General features: G+C 38.5%; 1 protein-coding gene across 2 annotated transcripts in view; it reads right to left on the bottom strand.

Moving 5' to 3' along the window:
* PARP8 (poly(ADP-ribose) polymerase family member 8) overlaps positions 1-20,155 on the bottom strand; it is a 124,451-nt gene that overhangs the window by 42,676 nt on the left and 61,620 nt on the right. For both annotated transcript variants that reach the window (XM_068422650.1, XM_068422648.1), the window contains exons 4-10: positions 16,478-16,567; positions 15,082-15,152; positions 13,357-13,434; positions 8,228-8,322; positions 4,724-4,784; positions 3,573-3,663; positions 646-712 (exon numbers count right to left, since the gene is read on the bottom strand). In XM_068422650.1, coding sequence (XP_068278751.1) covers positions 646-712; positions 3,573-3,663; positions 4,724-4,784; positions 8,228-8,322; positions 13,357-13,434; positions 15,082-15,152; positions 16,478-16,567 — 553 coding nt within the window. The remainder of the gene's footprint in view (positions 1-645; positions 713-3,572; positions 3,664-4,723; positions 4,785-8,227; positions 8,323-13,356; positions 13,435-15,081; positions 15,153-16,477; positions 16,568-20,155) is intronic.

Genomic DNA, 20,155 nt, shown 5'->3' with positions numbered 1-20,155 from the left:
ATGAAAACGCTGCACTGAATTTCTTTAAACACCAAACACCAAAAGATTTTTTTTTCTTAAGGGATTCTAAATGCTGTAATGGTCACATATTAAAGCCTATATGCTTGTCATTTTACTACACACACACAAGCGTATATGAAAAGATGACTCAGCAAAATTTTATTAAATTGGAGTGTAGCATGAACACATGAAACTGCTAATTTTTTCAACAATTCTTCCCTCTTGTCCTCAAAACGTGGATGGCCTAATTACTGTGGTACATCCTACAGACCACCACGAAAGCACAGCCCCCTTAGGGTATGAACAATGCTCAAAAGATTCCTGCTCCAAAGGCTTCACCAGCCAAGCAGAAACATGAAATTGAACACTGCCAGCTACAGCCTTTTGAACTTTTGTAGCTTACTTCCTAAATGGCAGCAAAGTGACAGAAAACCCTGGCAGGCACCACAAATCAGGTTCTCCCCAACACCTGTCAAAACTGAACTTAAAAAGGCAAATCCTGTTATTTTTTATTTAAAGAAAAACAAGTTCAAAACACTTTGATCCAACCAACCTGATAAACTGTGAATTTTATACTACTTGACATGGTTCAGGAACTAAAAAGAGTTTTCCTAAAAACAGGGTTTTACGCTTTTCTAGACTTACTTTTTCAGCTGATGTCCCAGCCCAAATCTTTCCTTAGTAGAGATTTGAAATACATCCACAGTTGGCACTATGGAAAAAGGAGATATTGTTGATGTATGAACTTACAGCAATAATCAAGAATTCCTGACTACATAAGCCATATTTAAGGACCCCATTCTATCTGGACCTTTACTATAGACAATGCCATTGAAGCAATGGTAAAAGTGGACATGTCATCTAAGCCTATTAAGAAATGAATGGTCCTTTTTGCAATATCAACCAATATAATCCGTATTTTTACAAATGAGTATTTTAGAAATTTAATACCCCCAAATGTATCTCTTCCCACTAATTTCTGTCTTTGTTTTTATACAATGCAAATACTAGAGAGGAGCATCAGATTAAATGTATCTGGACTGGACAATTCATCTCGCCTAATCTCTCAAACTTTTTTCCAAGTAAGCAGTCTTCACACACTACAGTTCCTGTGACTATGAAGAAAACCCAAAGTGGAATAAACTGAATTAATTAGTATCTGGGTTTTCTTTCTGAGGGCATTTTAATACAAGATCCATAATCATCATCTAAGCACCTGATATATGAATTCCAGTGGCCAAGGATTATCCTGAATTTTCCTCAAAACCCATCCTAACATTGGTATACCCATATTCATCTGTCAGAAAATTGAAAGTGTATAGGGTGAAGGATGGAAATTATCTCCTGGTATTACTAAAATCCTTTAACAACATTTACAAGATAGAAGTGGCAGATGGAATCCAGCACTTGTTGAGACAGCCTCACGTCCTCAAGGCAGGACAACAGCCAACACATATTACAAGCATGAACAGACTTTATACTTTGTATTACATAAGGTGGTAATGACTACAGTAAAAATAAAAAAGGAATGAAAACAAAAAATCTGGGGTTGGTTCAAGTTTTATTAGAAAAAGTAAATCAGTATTTTAAAATCTATACTATTCTGATCTCTCAGAAAGCCAGATTTTATTCAGAATGTCAAAGTTTATCCTTTAATTTTGCTTTAATAAATTAAATTTAAAAATAAAATACAATATATCTAACCTGGTCATCCAATCTCACTTAGTTCAAAAAGCCCTGTAGATACTATTTCTCAAATGTTATTATTCAAATATAATCTCACATTTTAAAGACAAACTGATTATTTTCTTCAAAAGGGATGAATGATTTGATTAGGGGTAGCAATGTCTTTAGATTGCCCAATTTAGGACACATTATAGTGGGGGAATATTTTCAATGAGAATCATCATACCTAGACAAGCAATCTTAAAATTTGACATCTAGAATACAACTGTCTAAGCTCTACAGCCAGAGGAGACAGCCTGGTACCTCCAAAGCCTGATTCATCCTCATCTAAGGTTTCTGAGGCAGATGGGAGAAACTGCCCACAAGTACAACAATGAGACAAGATATGAACTAGAAGAATGACTATCTAAAATCAGGATATTACACAGCTACAAGGTGGTACGAATACCCCCCCACAGGGCTTTGGAGAATACTGCATTTCCATTTGTTTTATCAATCAACCAACAGAAGGTACTATACGTGATAAAGATGTAGCATAAAGTTATGGCCCAGTAGACTCAAAACAACATATGTAAGGGGGAAGAGGAATTCATAGAGAAAGGGTCTTGTTAGCACAAAATATGGTGGATCTCATTGTCCTTTTCTGGTAAATAGAGAGACACATCTGCAACAACAGCTGAGCTCACAAAAACCAGTATCAGCGAAGCACTCGCCTCTGGCCCTGATCTGTCCTTTTTTGGTACTCAGGATCTCCCACAATCAGGCAGCTCCCAGGACTGGGAACTAAGCTTCCTGTTTTAACCTTGTCAACTGTGCAGAAGATATCTTGTTGTTACTTCTCATTTCACTAGATCATTTTGTACTGCATGCTGCTCTTCACGCTTCACCTTCCCTTATTTGCTGCACTTTTTTATTTTTTAAATTATATTTTGACAGAAATATTCTGAATACTAACACTGCTACCTGCTATGGCAAATACATATTTTAAGATTTGCATTTACAAAAAAGATTGAAGCAATAAAATACAGACAAAAAGAACAAAGTCAAGCAAAAAAAAAAAAAGATTGATGTAATGAAATGCTTATTTGAATGAACAGAATATGGCTTATAGTTAGCATCGGCAGGCAATATATTCTATAAAAACAGCTCATTGGGACAGATTTTGCTAAACATATTATGACTGGAAATATCTATTCATTTTCCAGAGGCAGAATAAGTTATGATCCAAATTGCAACTTAGTTCTGACTTCCCACTGTAAAAATATATCTGAAGTTGACTCTTGCATAGGAATGTTTCCAAATCTTCAAAATCAGTTGATTCTTCAGGAGTTTGACCATTATTACTTTCATGAGGAAGATTTACTCACTTAACAAGTCATTCAAATCTAAAGATTCCCAGAGTTCACACAGTTGTATAGAAATCAGAAGCTGAAAGAATAACTATCACGGCCTGATTCTTCAAAGGTGTGTGAAAAAGGACATACTAATGTGCTGCACAGGTCTGTGTATGTATACCTTATGAGTGATATCTCATCTGTGCAGATGATCCCTTATTTCCAAAATCAGGAAATCACATATTAGAAACTGTAGATCTTTATTCATTAACCCTGCTTCCTAAGGGAAAGAGCTGCATTTCAAAGGATATCAGGAAAACAAGTTTCAAAAACCAACCTATAAAAGTTTGAACTAGATGCCCACGTTATTATTGAGGGCCTAGCCACGCAAATCTATGTAAGCATAATCTCAAACCAGTAGGACTGCTCTCAGCAGTAGATCTAAGCACATGCAGGGTCAAAGATTTGGCAGTGAATGAGTATCTGCCACCTAGCACATGGCTCAGACTGAGACACCATACAAGGCACATGAAGAATACACAGATGACTAACCTGGACCATTTAAGTACTGTGTAAGTGAACAGTGCAATCGCACTATTATAGGCTCTGTGCGAATTACATCCCAAGCCACAGCAATCTCTTCCTAGTTCAAAATAAAAAGAAAACAACAGACATCATTAGCCATCACGAGGAACCGCTGCATTTTATCAGTTTACCTTAGGGTTGGTAACTCCATCCATCCATTTACCCAGTTGTGGAATATCTACTTCAACTTTAAACTTGAGACCTAGGACAAACCATTGCCTGCTGATGCCCCTAAGAGCAGTGTTAGACTGCTTCCAGTTGTTGACTATGCTCATATAAACTTCGCACAGGTTTATATACAACACTACATCTACACAGCTGGCAGACACACTGACATGTATGAAGAGATACTGCTTCAAAGCTGAGAAGCAAAGGAGCAAACAAAGATGAAAAGGAAACTCATACCATAACACAGGGCAAAGGAAACTTGCTCCTTAAGACTGATCAAAATAATTCAAGGTACAGTCAGATTTTCTTAAATTTTAGAAAAGCCCAAGAACAACTATCTTATATGCTGTGCTGATGTGAGAATGACATATCTGTGCAGAAGCTAACGATGCCCTTAAAAGCACTGATTTTTATCCTCTATCCAGAGGACAGGAAGTTACTGCACAGATGAGGTGAGGAATTATGGAGTTAATGACAGCGTAACTGTTACAGAAGCTATGCTGCCAGTCAACAGCACCACTGTCCTGTGTCTCTGCCACTCAAGCCTCTCCCTAATCAGCTGCAGATGTTGAGAAGCACACAGGAGAGCTCCAGTCAAGGTCTTCGTCCCTCCAGGACTCTATGAAGAGCTTTCACCTAACTAATGTCTAGGATAGCAAAAAAATAAATGTATTTCATTTATATCATTTAAAACTTTTACCATTCACAAAGTATGTTTGAAAGGAAATACACATGCAGTAAATAAAAGCCTACAAAGCATTTCAACAATGTGATCATAAAAGGAAAAGGAAACCTTTCCAGTGTGTAGCAATCAATAATGTGACAGCCACTTGTGAAGATCCAAGTCTCTGAAAAAGGAAAGTCTCAGTGGTTGTCCAGAGAGTCTGATGTGTAGCACAATTAAATGGGTATTAATGTTCATTATGTTATTCTGTGATTAGATTACTTACGTCAAGAAAGCTAACATCAATACGCAGATCAATATCTACATCATCAATGGCTCCATATTCCCTGAAAGGCAAGAATTACATTAGATTAGAGCGCTTTAAGATACTCCTCAGCCCAGGAGTACCTATAACACAGAAGATTTTATACAGGATAATCTTGTCTGTAAAATCAGAATGGTTATAAAATACACATTTACATAGATTGGATCAACATTCCCAGTGGGTGATCGTTTCCTCCACTGAAATTTTCTTTCAGTGGATCTTGCTTAAACAGGCTAAATCTTTTTTTCTACTAATTCCCTCAAATTCTTTCTCCATTGCTGTTATGTATTTTTTTCTCACGTATTGCACAAATAAATCAAGAAAACAATAATGGTCACATGCTGCTCCTATTTACGACAAAAGAAAACCCTAGTTAATTTTCAAAAGTATTTCAGGTTAACAGCCAGTAACCTAAGGAGAGGCTTGAGATAAATCACTGAAGACAAATACAAGATAGCCTAGAGGGTGGCATATTATACCTGTGGGATTGCTTCATACGTTCAAGCATTTGTTTCTCAAAACATAAAGACTGCCCTGTAATGTGCTCAAGGCAATACTTAGCTTGTTTTATCTATTATGTGTAGTATTACTGGAATCCCCAAGGTTCAGCTTTAACTTACGCTCATAGGTGTTTCATTGCCATCTGAAACCTTACATTTAAAGCGTGACTTTTCTGCCTCTTATTTTCTGACTCATTCTGACTGCCCTCCCTCAAAAACAGGACTAGAAAATATTCATATACCTACATAAAAAATTGCTTTCCTTTTCATTTAAATTACTTATGTGGACAATACTGTAAAAGTGCAATCACTCTGAAGTTTTTATAGATCAGCTTCTAGTCAGGAGGTTTTTTTCTTTACAATGAATTTATATGCTTGTTCTCACAGTGACTTTCACGCTTTTCTATTAAACTAGACTAAGACAGTGCACAGTAGTAGTTGTGCATAAATAAATTGATAAGGTAATTTTGAAATACAAAAATATTTTTGTGAATATAACTATCTCCTACCAAAGTGGCCTCTCAGCCCATGGCAGGACTTAGCTTATACTGGAAACGCCTTGACCTCTTCTGAAGTTTGGTGGAGGGAACCCCTTCCACCAAACCTCAGCATCCCAATGGTTCTCTCTGGTAAGGGCAAACCCAAAGTCTCTCTCTAGATCAGATGCATCCACACATGGCACACACAGGGCAGGTACGCAGCTGGTCAAGGCTGTGTTACCTGGAGGCTTCCCAGACACCCTGACAGTGGCTCCACAGTCCACTCATCCAGAGCTACATGTACGGGCACTTGCTGACCTCCTACTGAAGACCTGGCTTTGAAACGGCGAAATTCTCCACCTACTGAATGGCTTAGCCACCATCCTACACAACTGTGGTCTCATATTTTTTTGCTAATTTTCTGGAAGATCCAAAGAACAGAGTGTTATGAACTCTTAAGTAATATTTATGAATGCAGGCTGGTGTTACTCACATGACTGACATTCAAAAGGCTGTGAAGAAGCATAATTTTATAAATTAAACAGAAACATAGCTGAACTAACAAAACACAGAAATATTAGTGGAAGAAAGGATAAGATAAATATGCGTTATAACTGTGAAATTTCTATACTCACTGAAGTCCCTTTGCCCTCACTCCATTATCACCCTAGAAAACAGATTTTAGACACATGATGCTGACTCTAGTTTTACTTCTCCAAGCTGAAAGGGAGGGGAAGAAATCATGTTTTCTTCCAGCACCTGCAGCTTATGATCTGCTGTCTACAATGGCTCCATGAACACATCTTGATTTTGAAGCTCCCAGAGGTCCTCTGTCCATCAATGAATAAGCAATGTAAATAGATACTGAAGAGTTTGGATCAGTTGGTCCAGAGGTCCTTCTCATGGCTTTGGTGGCCAGACTTCACAGCGTAGTGGTGAAATCATGTAGGTATAGGAATTTCACTTTTATATGTACAGTTGACTGTTACAGCAAGAGACTACTAAAAGAGGGTCAACTGTCTAAGAAATATGCATCTTAGTGAGTGTCACTGTTAAGACAGACTTCTCTCTCCACAGAGAAGTGGAGCTGCAGGAGAGGGATGCAACTGAATGCTTAATGCCGTGTTTGTCATTTCCAAGAATTTATTACTATTTTCAATTGCAAGAGTGGAGGAAGCATTAAAGTTTTCCACATGCCAAAAGCAGCCACAGATGCCAATTTCCACTACAGTGAGCTCAAGGGGATCATAATGCTTCCAGTGAAACAGTTGATTAAATAAATTAGATGCATTAAAGTTTTTGAAAGGTTACATTATTCTGTTTCAATTTTGGGAGCTTGAGGGAGCCTACTATCAAGGTATTCTCACTTTCATAGTTATCAGTTTGGCAACTAAACATTTATCTCATTCATTTCCTAAACCCATATACAACTATTCGGATTTCGATTCCTCAGGTCCTCAAACGTAATGAAATTTCCACTTAATTTGAAAAGGTATAGTACACCCCAGTTGTAGACACGCTCTCTTCTCAGACAAAAATAACAGAGCTTATTGTTTGGAGGTTAATGGGAATTGTAACTTGCAATATATGTATGCTTAAGGTTATTATTTGCTCTGTATTTTATTACTTGGTTTGTGTGACAACTTTGATATTTTCTTTGTAATACATCTGACAGGTCTGTTACATCTTGCCTACCTGTTATTTTTATGAAATTATTAAGATTGCATAGATGGAAAATGAAGTTATAAAAGACCTGAAGTGTATTAAAAATACCATACATCTATGCTCTATGGCAGAATCAAGCATGCTCATATATGCCCAACAGAATTTTTGTGTAATTACATTTTGCAATCCACCTCTAACTGAGGTTTCACCATTTCCCTGTGTAGGATACTTCAGATTCCCACAACTAAAAAGCTTTCCTAAAATCTAATCAAATTCTTGTTTGCTGCTAACAGCTAGTTTCTTATTGTCTCTCTCCTCCCATCTACAAACAGCTTTTCTGAAGAAGAAGAACTGTTACTATGTCTTCTCCTTCTCTTTTTTCCAGGCTAGACAAATCCAATTCCTTCAAACTTTCCCTAGGGAAAACATTTACTAAATTTCTTATCATTCCTTTTGTTCACCTCCAGGACAAAAGACAGAATATGACAGAAAAGGAGCTTAACAAGGGTTTAGAGTAATGCTGAATAGTAATTTTCAACAAAATACAACAGCCTGATCAAATACTGACTGAACTGCAAAAGATGATGTTTTAGAACAGGCTTCCAGGGCTTGTTCTCAGCACAGCCAGTATCAGTACTCAACCACAAAAAGAGAAAAACAAAACCAGCATTATTGCTAGCCAGCAGTGCTCCTTCCTTTTGCCACACAATATGTGGAAATCACCAGAAGAGACTTGTGCTTTGGCAGTGAGGGAAGGTCCACATGGAACCCAATCTCCGAAACGTTAAAGATTCCACAATACAGAAAAGTCAATGACATACCTGAGAGATACTGCATTAGGTCCATAGATCTCTCTCACTGCTGTCAAATCAGCCTCCAGCTGCGGGTGCTTGTGAAGTTCTCCATCATAGCTAACCTGCCGGGAAAAAAAAATAATCCTAGTGATACCAGACGGTCTAGCAAGAGTAGGCCTCAGAGTAGGCCCTAAAAGGCCTACTCTGTGTAACCTTTGAACAGAACCAACTTTCCTTTCAGTAATTTTCCTTTCAGCTAAAATAACTGCACTTTCTGAAGTTAAGTGCATGTTTTGCAGACAGTGTCTGCTTCTAGGTCTGATAATGCTTGAATTTATAGCTATCACCGATTCTTGCTTGTGCTCATTCCTAGAGAACCCAAGGTCTCTGTTAAATTCCTCGCTAATTACAAAGAAGGGCCAAAGATAAACAAGGCTGCGAACAACACCTTTGTAGTGTCTTAAATGACTTGATTCACAACTCTGATGCCAGGAGAAGAGATAAACCCTGGAGGAACCAGAACAGGATCTTCTCCTTGGAGCCACCTGCATGCATCAACAGAAAGGCACCAACCACGTTTGTGCGGAAGCAGGGTCACACAGCAGACAGCACAGCTATGGGGGGGTTACAACCACTACAGACCACCACAGACCCCTTCCCCAATTTAGTACGCATGCTCAAAGACATTACCTAATGTATCAGCATATGCATAAGGTTTCTTGGAATAGGTGGGCTTTTCTTGGGAATTGTATGAATATTCATTCTTCTGTAATGTATATAATGAGTGTGCTTTTGTGCCTCGGTGGACATGTTAGGTGGAGTGATTCCCCCATGTCCCTTGTCCAAATAAAGTAATGCCTGCTTGTTAATGCTAAACCCAGCGTGAAGGAGTTTTATTCCTGTAGATTTCGGTGACAGTAGGAGTTCTTATTTATTTCATTAGTGTCACCTGACCCAGGCTCTTGAAAACCCTGAGGTGGTCTAGGTGGACTCATCCCTCTGTCCTGTCTAGTCCTGGGGTTTGTTCTGGGACACTTGTGCGTTTTAAAACTGGTAAGTAGGTGAAGAACCAGATCACCCCAGTCATATCATCCTAGTCCAACCACTACAGGACAAAGGTTTGCTTCCTCTTGCTTATTGTCACACTCTCATATATATTAGAGACAGAATGGCTTGGGCTCAACAAGACAAGCATGAAACTATTCTATATACCAAGTGTCTCAACACCTAAATTACATTTTCAGTCTACCCATTGGCTGTATTCCATCCACCAGCGTAATGATATCAGATGCAAAAAAAAAAAAAATTGAAGAACACCTTCCCCTTTTAAGTATTTTACCAGAGAAGGTGTAAAGAAACATGTATTTAAACATCATCCCCCACTTTTTTCAATCTCTACATGAAAAATGGGAACAGTTATGTTACTGCTTACATTATAAAGCAAAACTTGTGAGCTGGTTTGGTTGGACTGTATGAAGTCAAAATAATTAATATCCTCCCATCTTCTATAAGAACCAAAATACCTCTTTAGGCTTGTAAAAATGTATTCAGAGTCTACTACTACCTTCTCGTCAAGCAATATGCTCCTGATTGTGTGAACCTAATTCTACTTCTTTAAAACAATTAGAATGACAGCAATCCCACAAAAGTCGATGGACTCCCTAGATTTGGACAGATTCAGAAATGAGAGTAGGATTTGGCTTGTACCTTTGACAAATTCAGAGAGCAAAGCACAAGAGTGTAATTTATCTCTTTAGACATATGTATCCTTATACAGGAATTCCTGCAGCGAATTCTTGCTATTGCAGAACTGTATCTAACTGCTCTACTGTTTCTTCCATTTGTACATCCAAATCTGTAGGAGACCCTCTGTTCAAGGGGCTGTAGCTTCTATCCTCTTGGAAGCTGAAATAAATTTGCCTGGGAAATGGTCAGTGCCTAGTGGGACACTGTTTATAAAGCAGCTAATTTAATGAGCACCCCTTTTGAGTTCATAACCTATTACCATCAGAAAATAGATTGGAGAAAGCATTATGTTGAGTAGTTCAGACATTCATGACCAGAAGAGTATAAGCCAAGTACCCCTGCCTTGTTAGGGCAGGCATGTCAGAACAATGTTAAAAGTAGAAGAGCATGGAAAGAAAACCTTTATTATAGTTTTTTTCACTGTAGGTAGGAGAAAACCAATCCTTTTTACATGCTCATTACCCAAAGATGAGTTCTTTAAAGATGCGTAAATAATTGCTGTCCTGCACCAAAGAGAGCACAGCAATCATTTCACAAATCATAGCTGTGGTGCACCTGCCACCTTTGGTGGTCCTAAACAACATTTTTCAAATTAGTCTTGTTTATCAATAATAGTAAAATCCAAAAGGAAACAAAGCAGTGTTCTGGTAAATTACAAGACCACAGTATGGTATTTTCCACCCCTGAATTTATGCCACAGACATGCTGACGTATGCAGATGAGACTGCCAGAGTTTTGTGTATCTGCATTTGCAAGTATGTCCTATGACTGAAGCACATGCAAGAGGGAGAGCGAGCACCAAAGGCAGTAATATTGCTGTTTCAATCTCTTCATTTGCAAATGTAGAAGAGATTCAAAGCAAGAATTAACAAAGACTCTCAGAGAAAGAGAATATAAAAGCCAAAAAGTCTGATAACTTTGCCGTGTCTGAAGGGTCTGTGTTTAGAAAGTCTCAGTTTTTAATCTGAGACCTGGTTCAGATTATTTTGTCCCACATAATGACAAAAGGTTGCATTTTTAAAGGAGATTAAGTGATTTACAAACCTAAATCCAATTGAAAATCAATAGGACTTAGGCTATTGAATCACTTAGCTACTTTAAAGTATTTATCCATATAAATCCTTAGGGAGGATTACAAGCAGGTGCCTGGGAAGCAGATACAAACATTTAATTTATGACCAAAAGGTCATATCTTGTTTTCACTGCCCATCAAATGCCATTTCCCATCTTCCACGGGCCTTGTTTCATTATCAGCTGCTCTCTTGTCTTTCCAGGTGTATCCACTTAGAAATGTGAAGAATTATCCCTGACCTCCACCTTTCCCAACTGTATTGCACACAGTTACACAGGCATCTATTTCCTCTAGTTGCTAAAGTCAATATTGTTGTCCCCTTTCTCTGTGGGCACAGTGCACACTTGTCTCAAATTAAGTAGCTTAACTTGCTTGTTCCCCACATATATAGTCAACTATTTTGTCTTCCCAATTCACCTGCTGCTCACTTAATAACTCTTACTTTACTTGAAAAAGGACTGTTCTTTTTATCTCTCAAGGGACTTTGCTCATTACCTGATTTCCCATTTATTTTCTGAGTCCTCAATATTTTCCTTAATTCTATAGGTCTTCTTTAGAATTTTGTCTTTTTGACCACGACATTTTAAATTCAAAAATTACTTTTTTTCTCTCTTGTTAAATATACTTTCTATGATGCTTTTTTTTTGTTTGTTCTCCTTATTTTGCTTTTTGAATATTCTATACTCAAAACATTCACAATCATCCGATATTTTATTTTTATTGCTGATCTAATTGTATTTTTTTTTGCCAGTTATAATTCCTTCTCTTAAATGTATCACCTTAAAAAATGACAATGCAATATAATGCAGTTTCCACTTCAAATATAAGGCAACTAAATTCTAACCAGTATTGCCTATTACACAACAACTCTTTTACACCTTGCAAAATGATGTACTGCTCTCTGTGTTCATAACTCATAGGCAGCGTTAATATTTATTCATTCATTTGGGCACTGGCAGGCATCCTTTACCAAACCTATTCGCGCTTCTTCAAGAAATAAGCACTCCCATTTGTTTGCTGCCTTTTCCTTCACCTTGAGGTTACTGCCCTTTCTGTAGAGTTGAAAAATGGAGCCAGTACACACAACTCGTCACTACAGGGCAAAATCAGAAGATTTTTCCTCTCAGGCAGATTAAAATAAGGCACCACTCTTTGCACTGAAGTGTGTGTACACAGTTCTTCCCACGGCTCCGTGGGGCTGAAGAGAGGCAATTCCTGCAGTCATTTCTAAAGTGAACATGAGTCAATACCCCATGTCAGTTATTTCTGACACTGAAAATACATTCTTTCAGTTCCAGTTTTGATATCACTTTTAATTGCTTTTTAGGGGTGCTTTAGAGTAAAGCACCTCAACATGTATTTTGTGTTCAAACCCTACCACGCTGTTGGCTCTTCAAGATAAGAGGCTCAGCAATGTCCTGCTCATCAGCATCCCACGCTCTCTGCACCAATCCAACTGGCTGCCGCTGCTGGCACTCCCCTGCAGCCTCAGCTCTGTGCAGCCAGGGCACGGATGGCTTCAGCCTCAAGGCTGAGGCAGTGAGAACTTTCATAAACAGCAACCGTAATTCGTTAAAATGTTCATCGAAATAAACAGTTCTAATAACATAAGTGAGGAATGATTCCATTGGGGCAACAGTTAGACTAAAAAGATAAGAAAAATCTGAATAAAGAGACTAGCAATGTGAAGCGCTATATTGACATCGCAAAAGGAAAAGAGATGAAGAGATTTTATTTCCCAATACATAAGAGAATGTAATAATAACTAATTCTGCTGAGGGAACAAGAAGGAAAGACACAGAGCAGTACATCCATCTAAAAATATGTAGCATTTTTCAAGGTGAATTTAACTGTAGAGCTCAGAAAAAGAATGGAGTATTGCCTAGATCAAAATTGTTTTGTAATAGCCATTTTTACCATTAAATTGCAGTGCTCTTGACTTTACAAAATGGCAATCCTCCAGGAGGAAACAGACTTGGATCCAGCCTGACTTCCCATTTGTATCAATAATGGGATAAGCTTTAAAGAGTGATTATCTATTTCCTGGAAGTAAGCAACTGGCTTCTGTTTTCAAATGTTCTGAAGAGTACTTGCTTTTTCTATTCTCACAGCTTTGCAAATATAAACCAACTAATCTTAGTTTAAATTTGATATAATTATACGTATAACATATTCAGTATTTCTGCTATAAAATGCCATGTATATTTACACGTGGCATTCTATTAGATGTTGAATAAACATAAGAAATTAATTATTATCATAAATCTACAACAGAATAAACAACAAAAGCTTTCATATATGGATTTCTTGAAACTTGTGTAAAAATTTCGTCCATTACCTGTCCTCCATAATAAAATTCCTCAGAATCGTTATCTCCTTCAGAGTCTTCTTCAAGTGTGCTGTTGTGCCATGACTCCTTAATGGAAAAGAAAAGTTAACAATGATACAAGCGATATGATTATCTTCCATTTACAGTTCTAATCATAACTACAGGAATTATGTTTTTACAAATAAGGTCATAGCACCCTTTATTAAGAGATCTTTTAGTATCATTTTTCCAGAAGAGTACTAAGGGCCTGTTTTAAGAATAGTGAAATATCAACCAAAACAAGCATCTACTAACTGAGTACATAAAAACACGCTGAATATATGTTGGAGAAATAATACCTTGTCTGGCTACAAACACAGTGTGGTATTTTAAGGAACTGGGAATTCAGTAGACTATGCAGGGATACTTTACTCTGTGCTTTTGCTAAACAAAGCAGAATTTTCCCTTTCTGTGAAAAACTGACACTTTGCTGCTTAATCATTATTTTTAACAGAAGTACCAGCCTGTTGCCAGAAAAGTTCAAACTTAATTTTCTGACTATCTCCGTTCTGAGAATTGGACAATTAAGGATTAGAAAGTAATATGCTTACCCAAGTAAAACCTGCTCTAAATAGGCTGCTCTGTGAATAATTGCACTCAAGTAAATAGAACTGATCCTGGTACAGAATGCAACTCAGCATGAGCTGAAGTGTTATATTCTGCTTACCACCAATGGAACCTTTACTTGTAATTATGTAACTGCTTGAAGATACTAATTCGTTTCCCACAACCCACGTGTTACTTCTAGGCCCTATGCTGACAAGGATCCCCTAAAGAACACCTGTTAAAATCATAATTCTTCACTTCAACCTGAACATAATGTACTTACTGCTTATTTTGTATTTATGTCCTGCACAGAACTGTCATAATGGAATAGAAATCAGATGTATGAATCAAAGAATACAAGTTATGCCTAAATCCCGTATATTCATAAATGGCAAATATACCCTTATCACCAATTTATATGGTCAGACATTGTAATCCCATTTCCCTCCCTCTGCCTCTGAATTCCTGCTCTATTCACTGTATGTATACATACAGGAAAAACTGTGTTTCAGCTAATCTCACGGCAATTTTCTATGAGAAGGTATAAAAATAATTTCTGGTTCTACCTCACCGAAAAGAAACAAAGTGACTTTAGTCTTCTTTGTTTTATAATAATCTTAGCTCCAGGGGAAGTCTATGTTAGAGCAGAACTCAAGTGAGCAAAAATTCAACACAAACCAAAGAGAACTGAAACTCTGACATTAGCATAATGACAAACCCATCCTATTCTAACTAAACCTCTAACCGTCTAGCCAACAGAGCCTCTGGCAGGGCTGCTGTAGGCCACACGAAGAAACAGTGAGCTCATAAATGGGATGTGGTCCTATGTGCAAGAGTAGGGTAAAAGGTAATGGCACCATGATCTACTTCTCCAGGAGAGCTGTATTTTTAGGGCAGGCAGGGTCTATACCACAAAAAGTGACATAAATGTCAAAAACGTATTTCCTAGGGTGGGAGCATCCCTATCCCAACTAACTGATTCACTGGTGAAATCCAGAGAACTACAATCATCTTCTAAAACGTGTAAATGTGTACAGCTTGCGTAACCACACATTTGATAGGAAATCTATGGTAAACATTCATGTTTCATTATTTTCTGTTGTTTCTTAAAAAAAAATCTGTTAAAATACGCATACAAGAAGTACATACCTCTCCATTCTCCCTCTGTAATTTTGATTTTATGGATAAGGAATAGTTGACATCACTGTTTTTTCTTAATTCTTAAAAGAAAAGGGAAAATAGGGAACATCTATGAAAAATGTGAAATAATTTTGCATATGCAGACTTGAAATACTTAGTTGCAGTAGTAGACCAAATAAGGAACAAAAAGTTACAGATATGAAAACCATCAAAGAGTTTATAATACACAGTCTAAAACTAAGAAGCCCCTACATCTCAAAAGACTCATATTTTTAACTGTGAAATTAAACTCAGCTGGTCCATCTAGGAGATTTGTTTTTCCCAGTCTGGGATGTACAGTTTAGTGTCATTAATTTTGTATACTTTATGAAAGAATGAAAAATCGAAATCCCTCAGCAGAATTAAATCAGATCATCTTCTATACAAAGCATAGGTTTTTAATCCTCTTTTAAACGACAGGCTTTATTTCTTTTTAAATTACAGAAGTATTTGCAAGCAAAATTTATCTTAAACTTCTGACTATAATGGCCAGTTTTTGTTTGGGCGCCACTGCACCAACTTCAGTAAAATTATTCTTGATTTACATCAGTGTAAATGAGATCAGAGACTGAAGATCATATTGGTTTTCTAGTGGAATTCAAAGTAATTCTGTGTTATGCAAAAAAAAACCCCTAAAGCATTGTAATAATAACAAAAAGACTGCAAAGTCAAGTGTTCCTGTCTGACGAACTGCCAGAATTAAGACTGCTCTATGCAGTTTCTCCTGCAGCCTGAAATCACCAGGGAATTTGACTGCTAAAATCTAAAAGTCTCTATGGAGTATGCACAAATCTTGATTATATATTGTATAAATGTGCCTAGATGTCTGAAAAGCATACCCTTTCATGTATCAAATACTTTTTGAAGTATGGAAATAATTTAAAATGAACAGGTTCCCAAAATCACTGGGAAAAATATATTTTTTTCCTATAGTCTAATTTATTGAAACAGCTGAACCAGTTTGTTTGAAATTTCCTGAAATAATTCACCAGAGGCAATGGTAGTTATAGACTGTTTCATCCCCAATGATGAAGATTTAGTGAAGTTTTAAGCAAGTAAGCATGAAAACTGATAACTGGGAAGTATGAAACACCTCTAACTGTATTCGAGGAGAATTGCTTTAGCACAGACTGAAAGACATTAAAAGAATAAAATATATTCTGCCTACACAACTGTGGTGATCCCCAAAAGAAATATTTTAATTTCTTCTCTTCTGAAACGTAGGACAATTTACTACAGCAAGACTGTGAGAAAATAGCAAACTGTATAGCTGCACACATTAACATATCTCCCTTTAAGTGCAGGCAACATCTTGTCTTTCCTCACAAAATATGAACTTGATAAAACACTCAGGACATAAGATTACCTGTAGCGATATGGTGGAAAATTACAGGAATTGGCTCTGTTGTAACAAACACATCTTCATCGTTATCAGAACTGGAAACATAAGTGTTATCTACAAAAGAAAAACACCTCGCATGGTGAAGTCCAGTTGTGCTCTGCCAGCCCCTGCCCATGTTGCTCGTCCCACCCTTGTACCACAAGGAACCACTCCCCAGATGGTTAGGGAAGCCCAGCACTATCATCTTCCTAGTGTGTTTTTTTTCTCTTGAGATTGTTAATGAAAAGAAAAATACCAAAAGGATGGAAGATTTGGACCCAAATTTTATACAAGCAAACCCCTGATGTCCGATGTTATGGTCTTCCTGAATCACACCAAGCACTGCTCTGAACCATCCCACAAGGCTTATGGGGGTTTGAGCCAACCTTTTCCAAAAGGAAGACTTGTTCCACACTTTTTGCTATGCCTGATGCTAAAACTCAAGCTAGATCTGCTGTGCAGAGTGAAGGCTGCATTCAGAGCTGTGTGTTAACAGCACATTATGCAAAATACCTGTGCCTCATTTTGCCTAGTCACATAAAGGTTGTTTGAAGTATCTTCTAATCAGTGGATAACCTTTCCTGTGTCTGATTCAGGAGAAAAAAAAAAATTCCTCCCACTTAACAAGAATGTTAGGTATGGATATGAATATAAAAGACTATCTCAAATTTTCTCACAAAATGTATCAATTAGGCTGAGGGGTTTGTGCGTCGTTTTTGTGGTTTGGTTTCTTTTTTTGCTTTCCAATCAAACATTTAGTAACAATAAACAAGGAGCAGCAAGTTTTTATGTAGTAACTGCAGAAGCTAATTTTGCATCAATTGCTGAACTGCCTATGAAAGTAATAATATTTTGTTTTCTACTGATCTGGGCTGAATTGAAACTTATGCTCTAGAGCAGAAAGACTGACAATTAAGATGATCACAGATAAAAAGACAAATAAAAGAAATGAAACAAGGGCTTGATCTATCATAATTCCGAACGCTCTGGTCCCACATCAGCAAAGTGCGTGAAATCACATGTAATTTTGAGCATACTGTTGCAATCTCAAAGCCTTTGACCACAGTGCTCCCAGTGAAACGTTAAAGAAGTTAATCTTAATTAAGCAGTAAATTCAGTAACATTATCCTTTGTATTACAGAGGTTCCTAGCAGCCTCTAAGAAGACGAAGCCCCGGTGCTGCCGCCCCTTTCTTGCACAGATGTGCTGCGCTGCCTTTGCAAACCAGCAGCGGCCCTGCCTCACCGGGACAGGTGTGTGGGGCTTTCCCAGCCCATCGCCTGTGAAACAGCCTTTCTGCCAACTCACACACCTCCACCGAGGCTGACACTATCCCACACCCTTGCCTACTTTCACTCCTGTGCTGTTCCACAAGGTAACCGGAATGATCTGCGCTCAGCGCAACACACGCACACATTGCGTGCAGGCAATTGCTGCAGGAGGCTGACACCACTTTGCCCTGAGGTCTGCACTCCAGTGGGCACAGCAACCTGCTCCATCAGCTCCGTCTGTGTCTGCTCAGCTACGCACTTGGCACAGGGATATGTTTTAGAGCCACAGCATCTTGCAGATAAAATGGGGTTCCTCCAGCCACCTGCCAGCATTCAGTTCTTCTCCCACTTTTGTCTATTGGCAGGACAGGCTGTGAACTACGCCTCCAGGACAGCTGCATCTCACCCTCTCCACAAACCCCTGCCTTGCTTCTATTTGCATGCTCCACCTTGCTCTCATCATTTCAGTGTCAGCCTCACCATGCTGGATGGCTCTGGGCACAACACAGGCTCATTCCCTTCCCAGGTTTGGGATTATCACTTACTGCTACAGAGTCTCATGAGCTGAAATAAGAGAGGCCACCATTTGGCTCTAAATATACCTAACACCATATATATAGATGGGAGAAAGGAAATCCATGTGCTAGAATTTATTGCTGTATGAAAAAGTAGGAAAAATAACAGTATGTGCTGTCCAGAATAGACAATGACCAAGATACACATATATGGAAAAAACTCAACTACAGGTTTTATATATTTTAATTATATTTTTATGCCCATTGTCACTGTTTCTTGGCAGTTGGATAATACAATTTTCACTGCCAAGTTTTTGTTTTCCTTTTCTATTTGGCAGCCATTAGGGTTGTTTTCTTTCCTTCCATCAGACTAATGAAACTTCAAGTTAAGATACTGGTTTTGGTTTGCTTTCTTCAACATCCAGTTTCTAACACACTATAGCCAGGAACACCGCTCCTCTTCAGTGGAGGACCTAGTGCTCGGACCTAGTGGAGGGATGCAGCAAACCACTCGCTGCCAAACTGGTTCTCTCTGCTGAAATTTGACGAGGTCTATGAAAAGGATGTTTTTGTTAACACGTGTGCAACCCACAAATCACTGGGAAAAAAGACTACAGCAGTTCTATGAGTTTATGGCAGCCCACACGTATCACTCCGAACATATATTCATTAGCAAAATGCTTGCTGCTGTAATGGTTCTCACAGGAGTAATGATCCACTCATATTAACGGGACTTTAGTCTACCCATTGATGTTATATTCTATAACTGCTCCTTAGGAGCATTATTTTTCCCTAGTTGTGTCAACGTTATGAGAAAACAGTTACAGAGATATCTTGCTGGAACTGTTACCTGCCTCTAAAATTTTCAGTGACATTTTCACAATTTCAGCGATGTATATATAACTTTGAGACATCACTGTCTCAACACTATTCCTATCAAGTTCTTCAGTGTGCCTTTGTGAGCATATTTTTATCTTTCACTAATAATTACGAAACTTTCAAACACCTTCCATTATTGAAAGTTGTCATGTCATATTACAGTTCCCACAGGTATGACTTAAAGCTCAGCTGTTTATAATCTTTTGATGCTTTATGAAGCAATTCAGCAATAGCTACACACAGTTATCAGTGCCAAAGAAGTGACGCTGCGTATGTAACAGCAATGCAGGAAGCTGGAGTATATGCAGTACCCAAAGCTCTTCACAGAATCACAGAATCACAGAATCACAGAATGTTAGGGATTGGAAGGGACCTCGAAAGATCATCTAGTCCAATCCCCCTGTCGGAGCAGGATTGCCTAGACCATATCACACAGGAACGCGTCCAGGCGGGTTTTGAATGTCTCCAGAGAAGGAGACTCCACAACCTCTCTGGGCAGCCTGTTCCAGTGGTCGGTCACCCTCACCGTAAAGAAGTTTTTCCTCAGATTTATGTGGAACCTCCTGTGTTCCAGCTTGCACCCATTGCCCCTTGTCCGGTCAAGGGATGTCACTGAGAAGAGCCTGGCTCCATCCTCATGACACTTGCCCTTTACATATTTATAAACATTAATGAGGTCACCCCTCAGTCTCCTCTTCTCTAAGCTAAAGAGACCCAGCTCCCTCAGCCTCTCCTCATGAGGGAGATGTTCCACTCCCTTAATCATCTTCGTGGCTCTGCGCTGGACTCTCTCTAGCAGTTCCCTGTCCTTCTTGAACTGAGGGGCCCAGAACTGGACACAATATTCCAGATGCGGCCTCACCAGGGCAGAGTAGAGGGGGAGGAGAACCTCTCTTGACCTGCTAACCACACCCCTTCTAATCCACCCCAGGATGCCATTGGCCTTCTTGGCCACAAGGGCACACTGCTGGCTCATGGTCATCCTGTTGTCCACTAGG

This window comes from Nyctibius grandis, chromosome Z, assembly GCF_013368605.1.
Source record: "Nyctibius grandis isolate bNycGra1 chromosome Z, bNycGra1.pri, whole genome shotgun sequence".
Lineage (NCBI taxonomy): Eukaryota > Metazoa > Chordata > Aves > Nyctibiiformes > Nyctibiidae > Nyctibius > Nyctibius grandis.
Note: the sequence above shows the minus strand (reverse complement) of the source record. Positions and strands in the feature narration are given on the sequence as shown.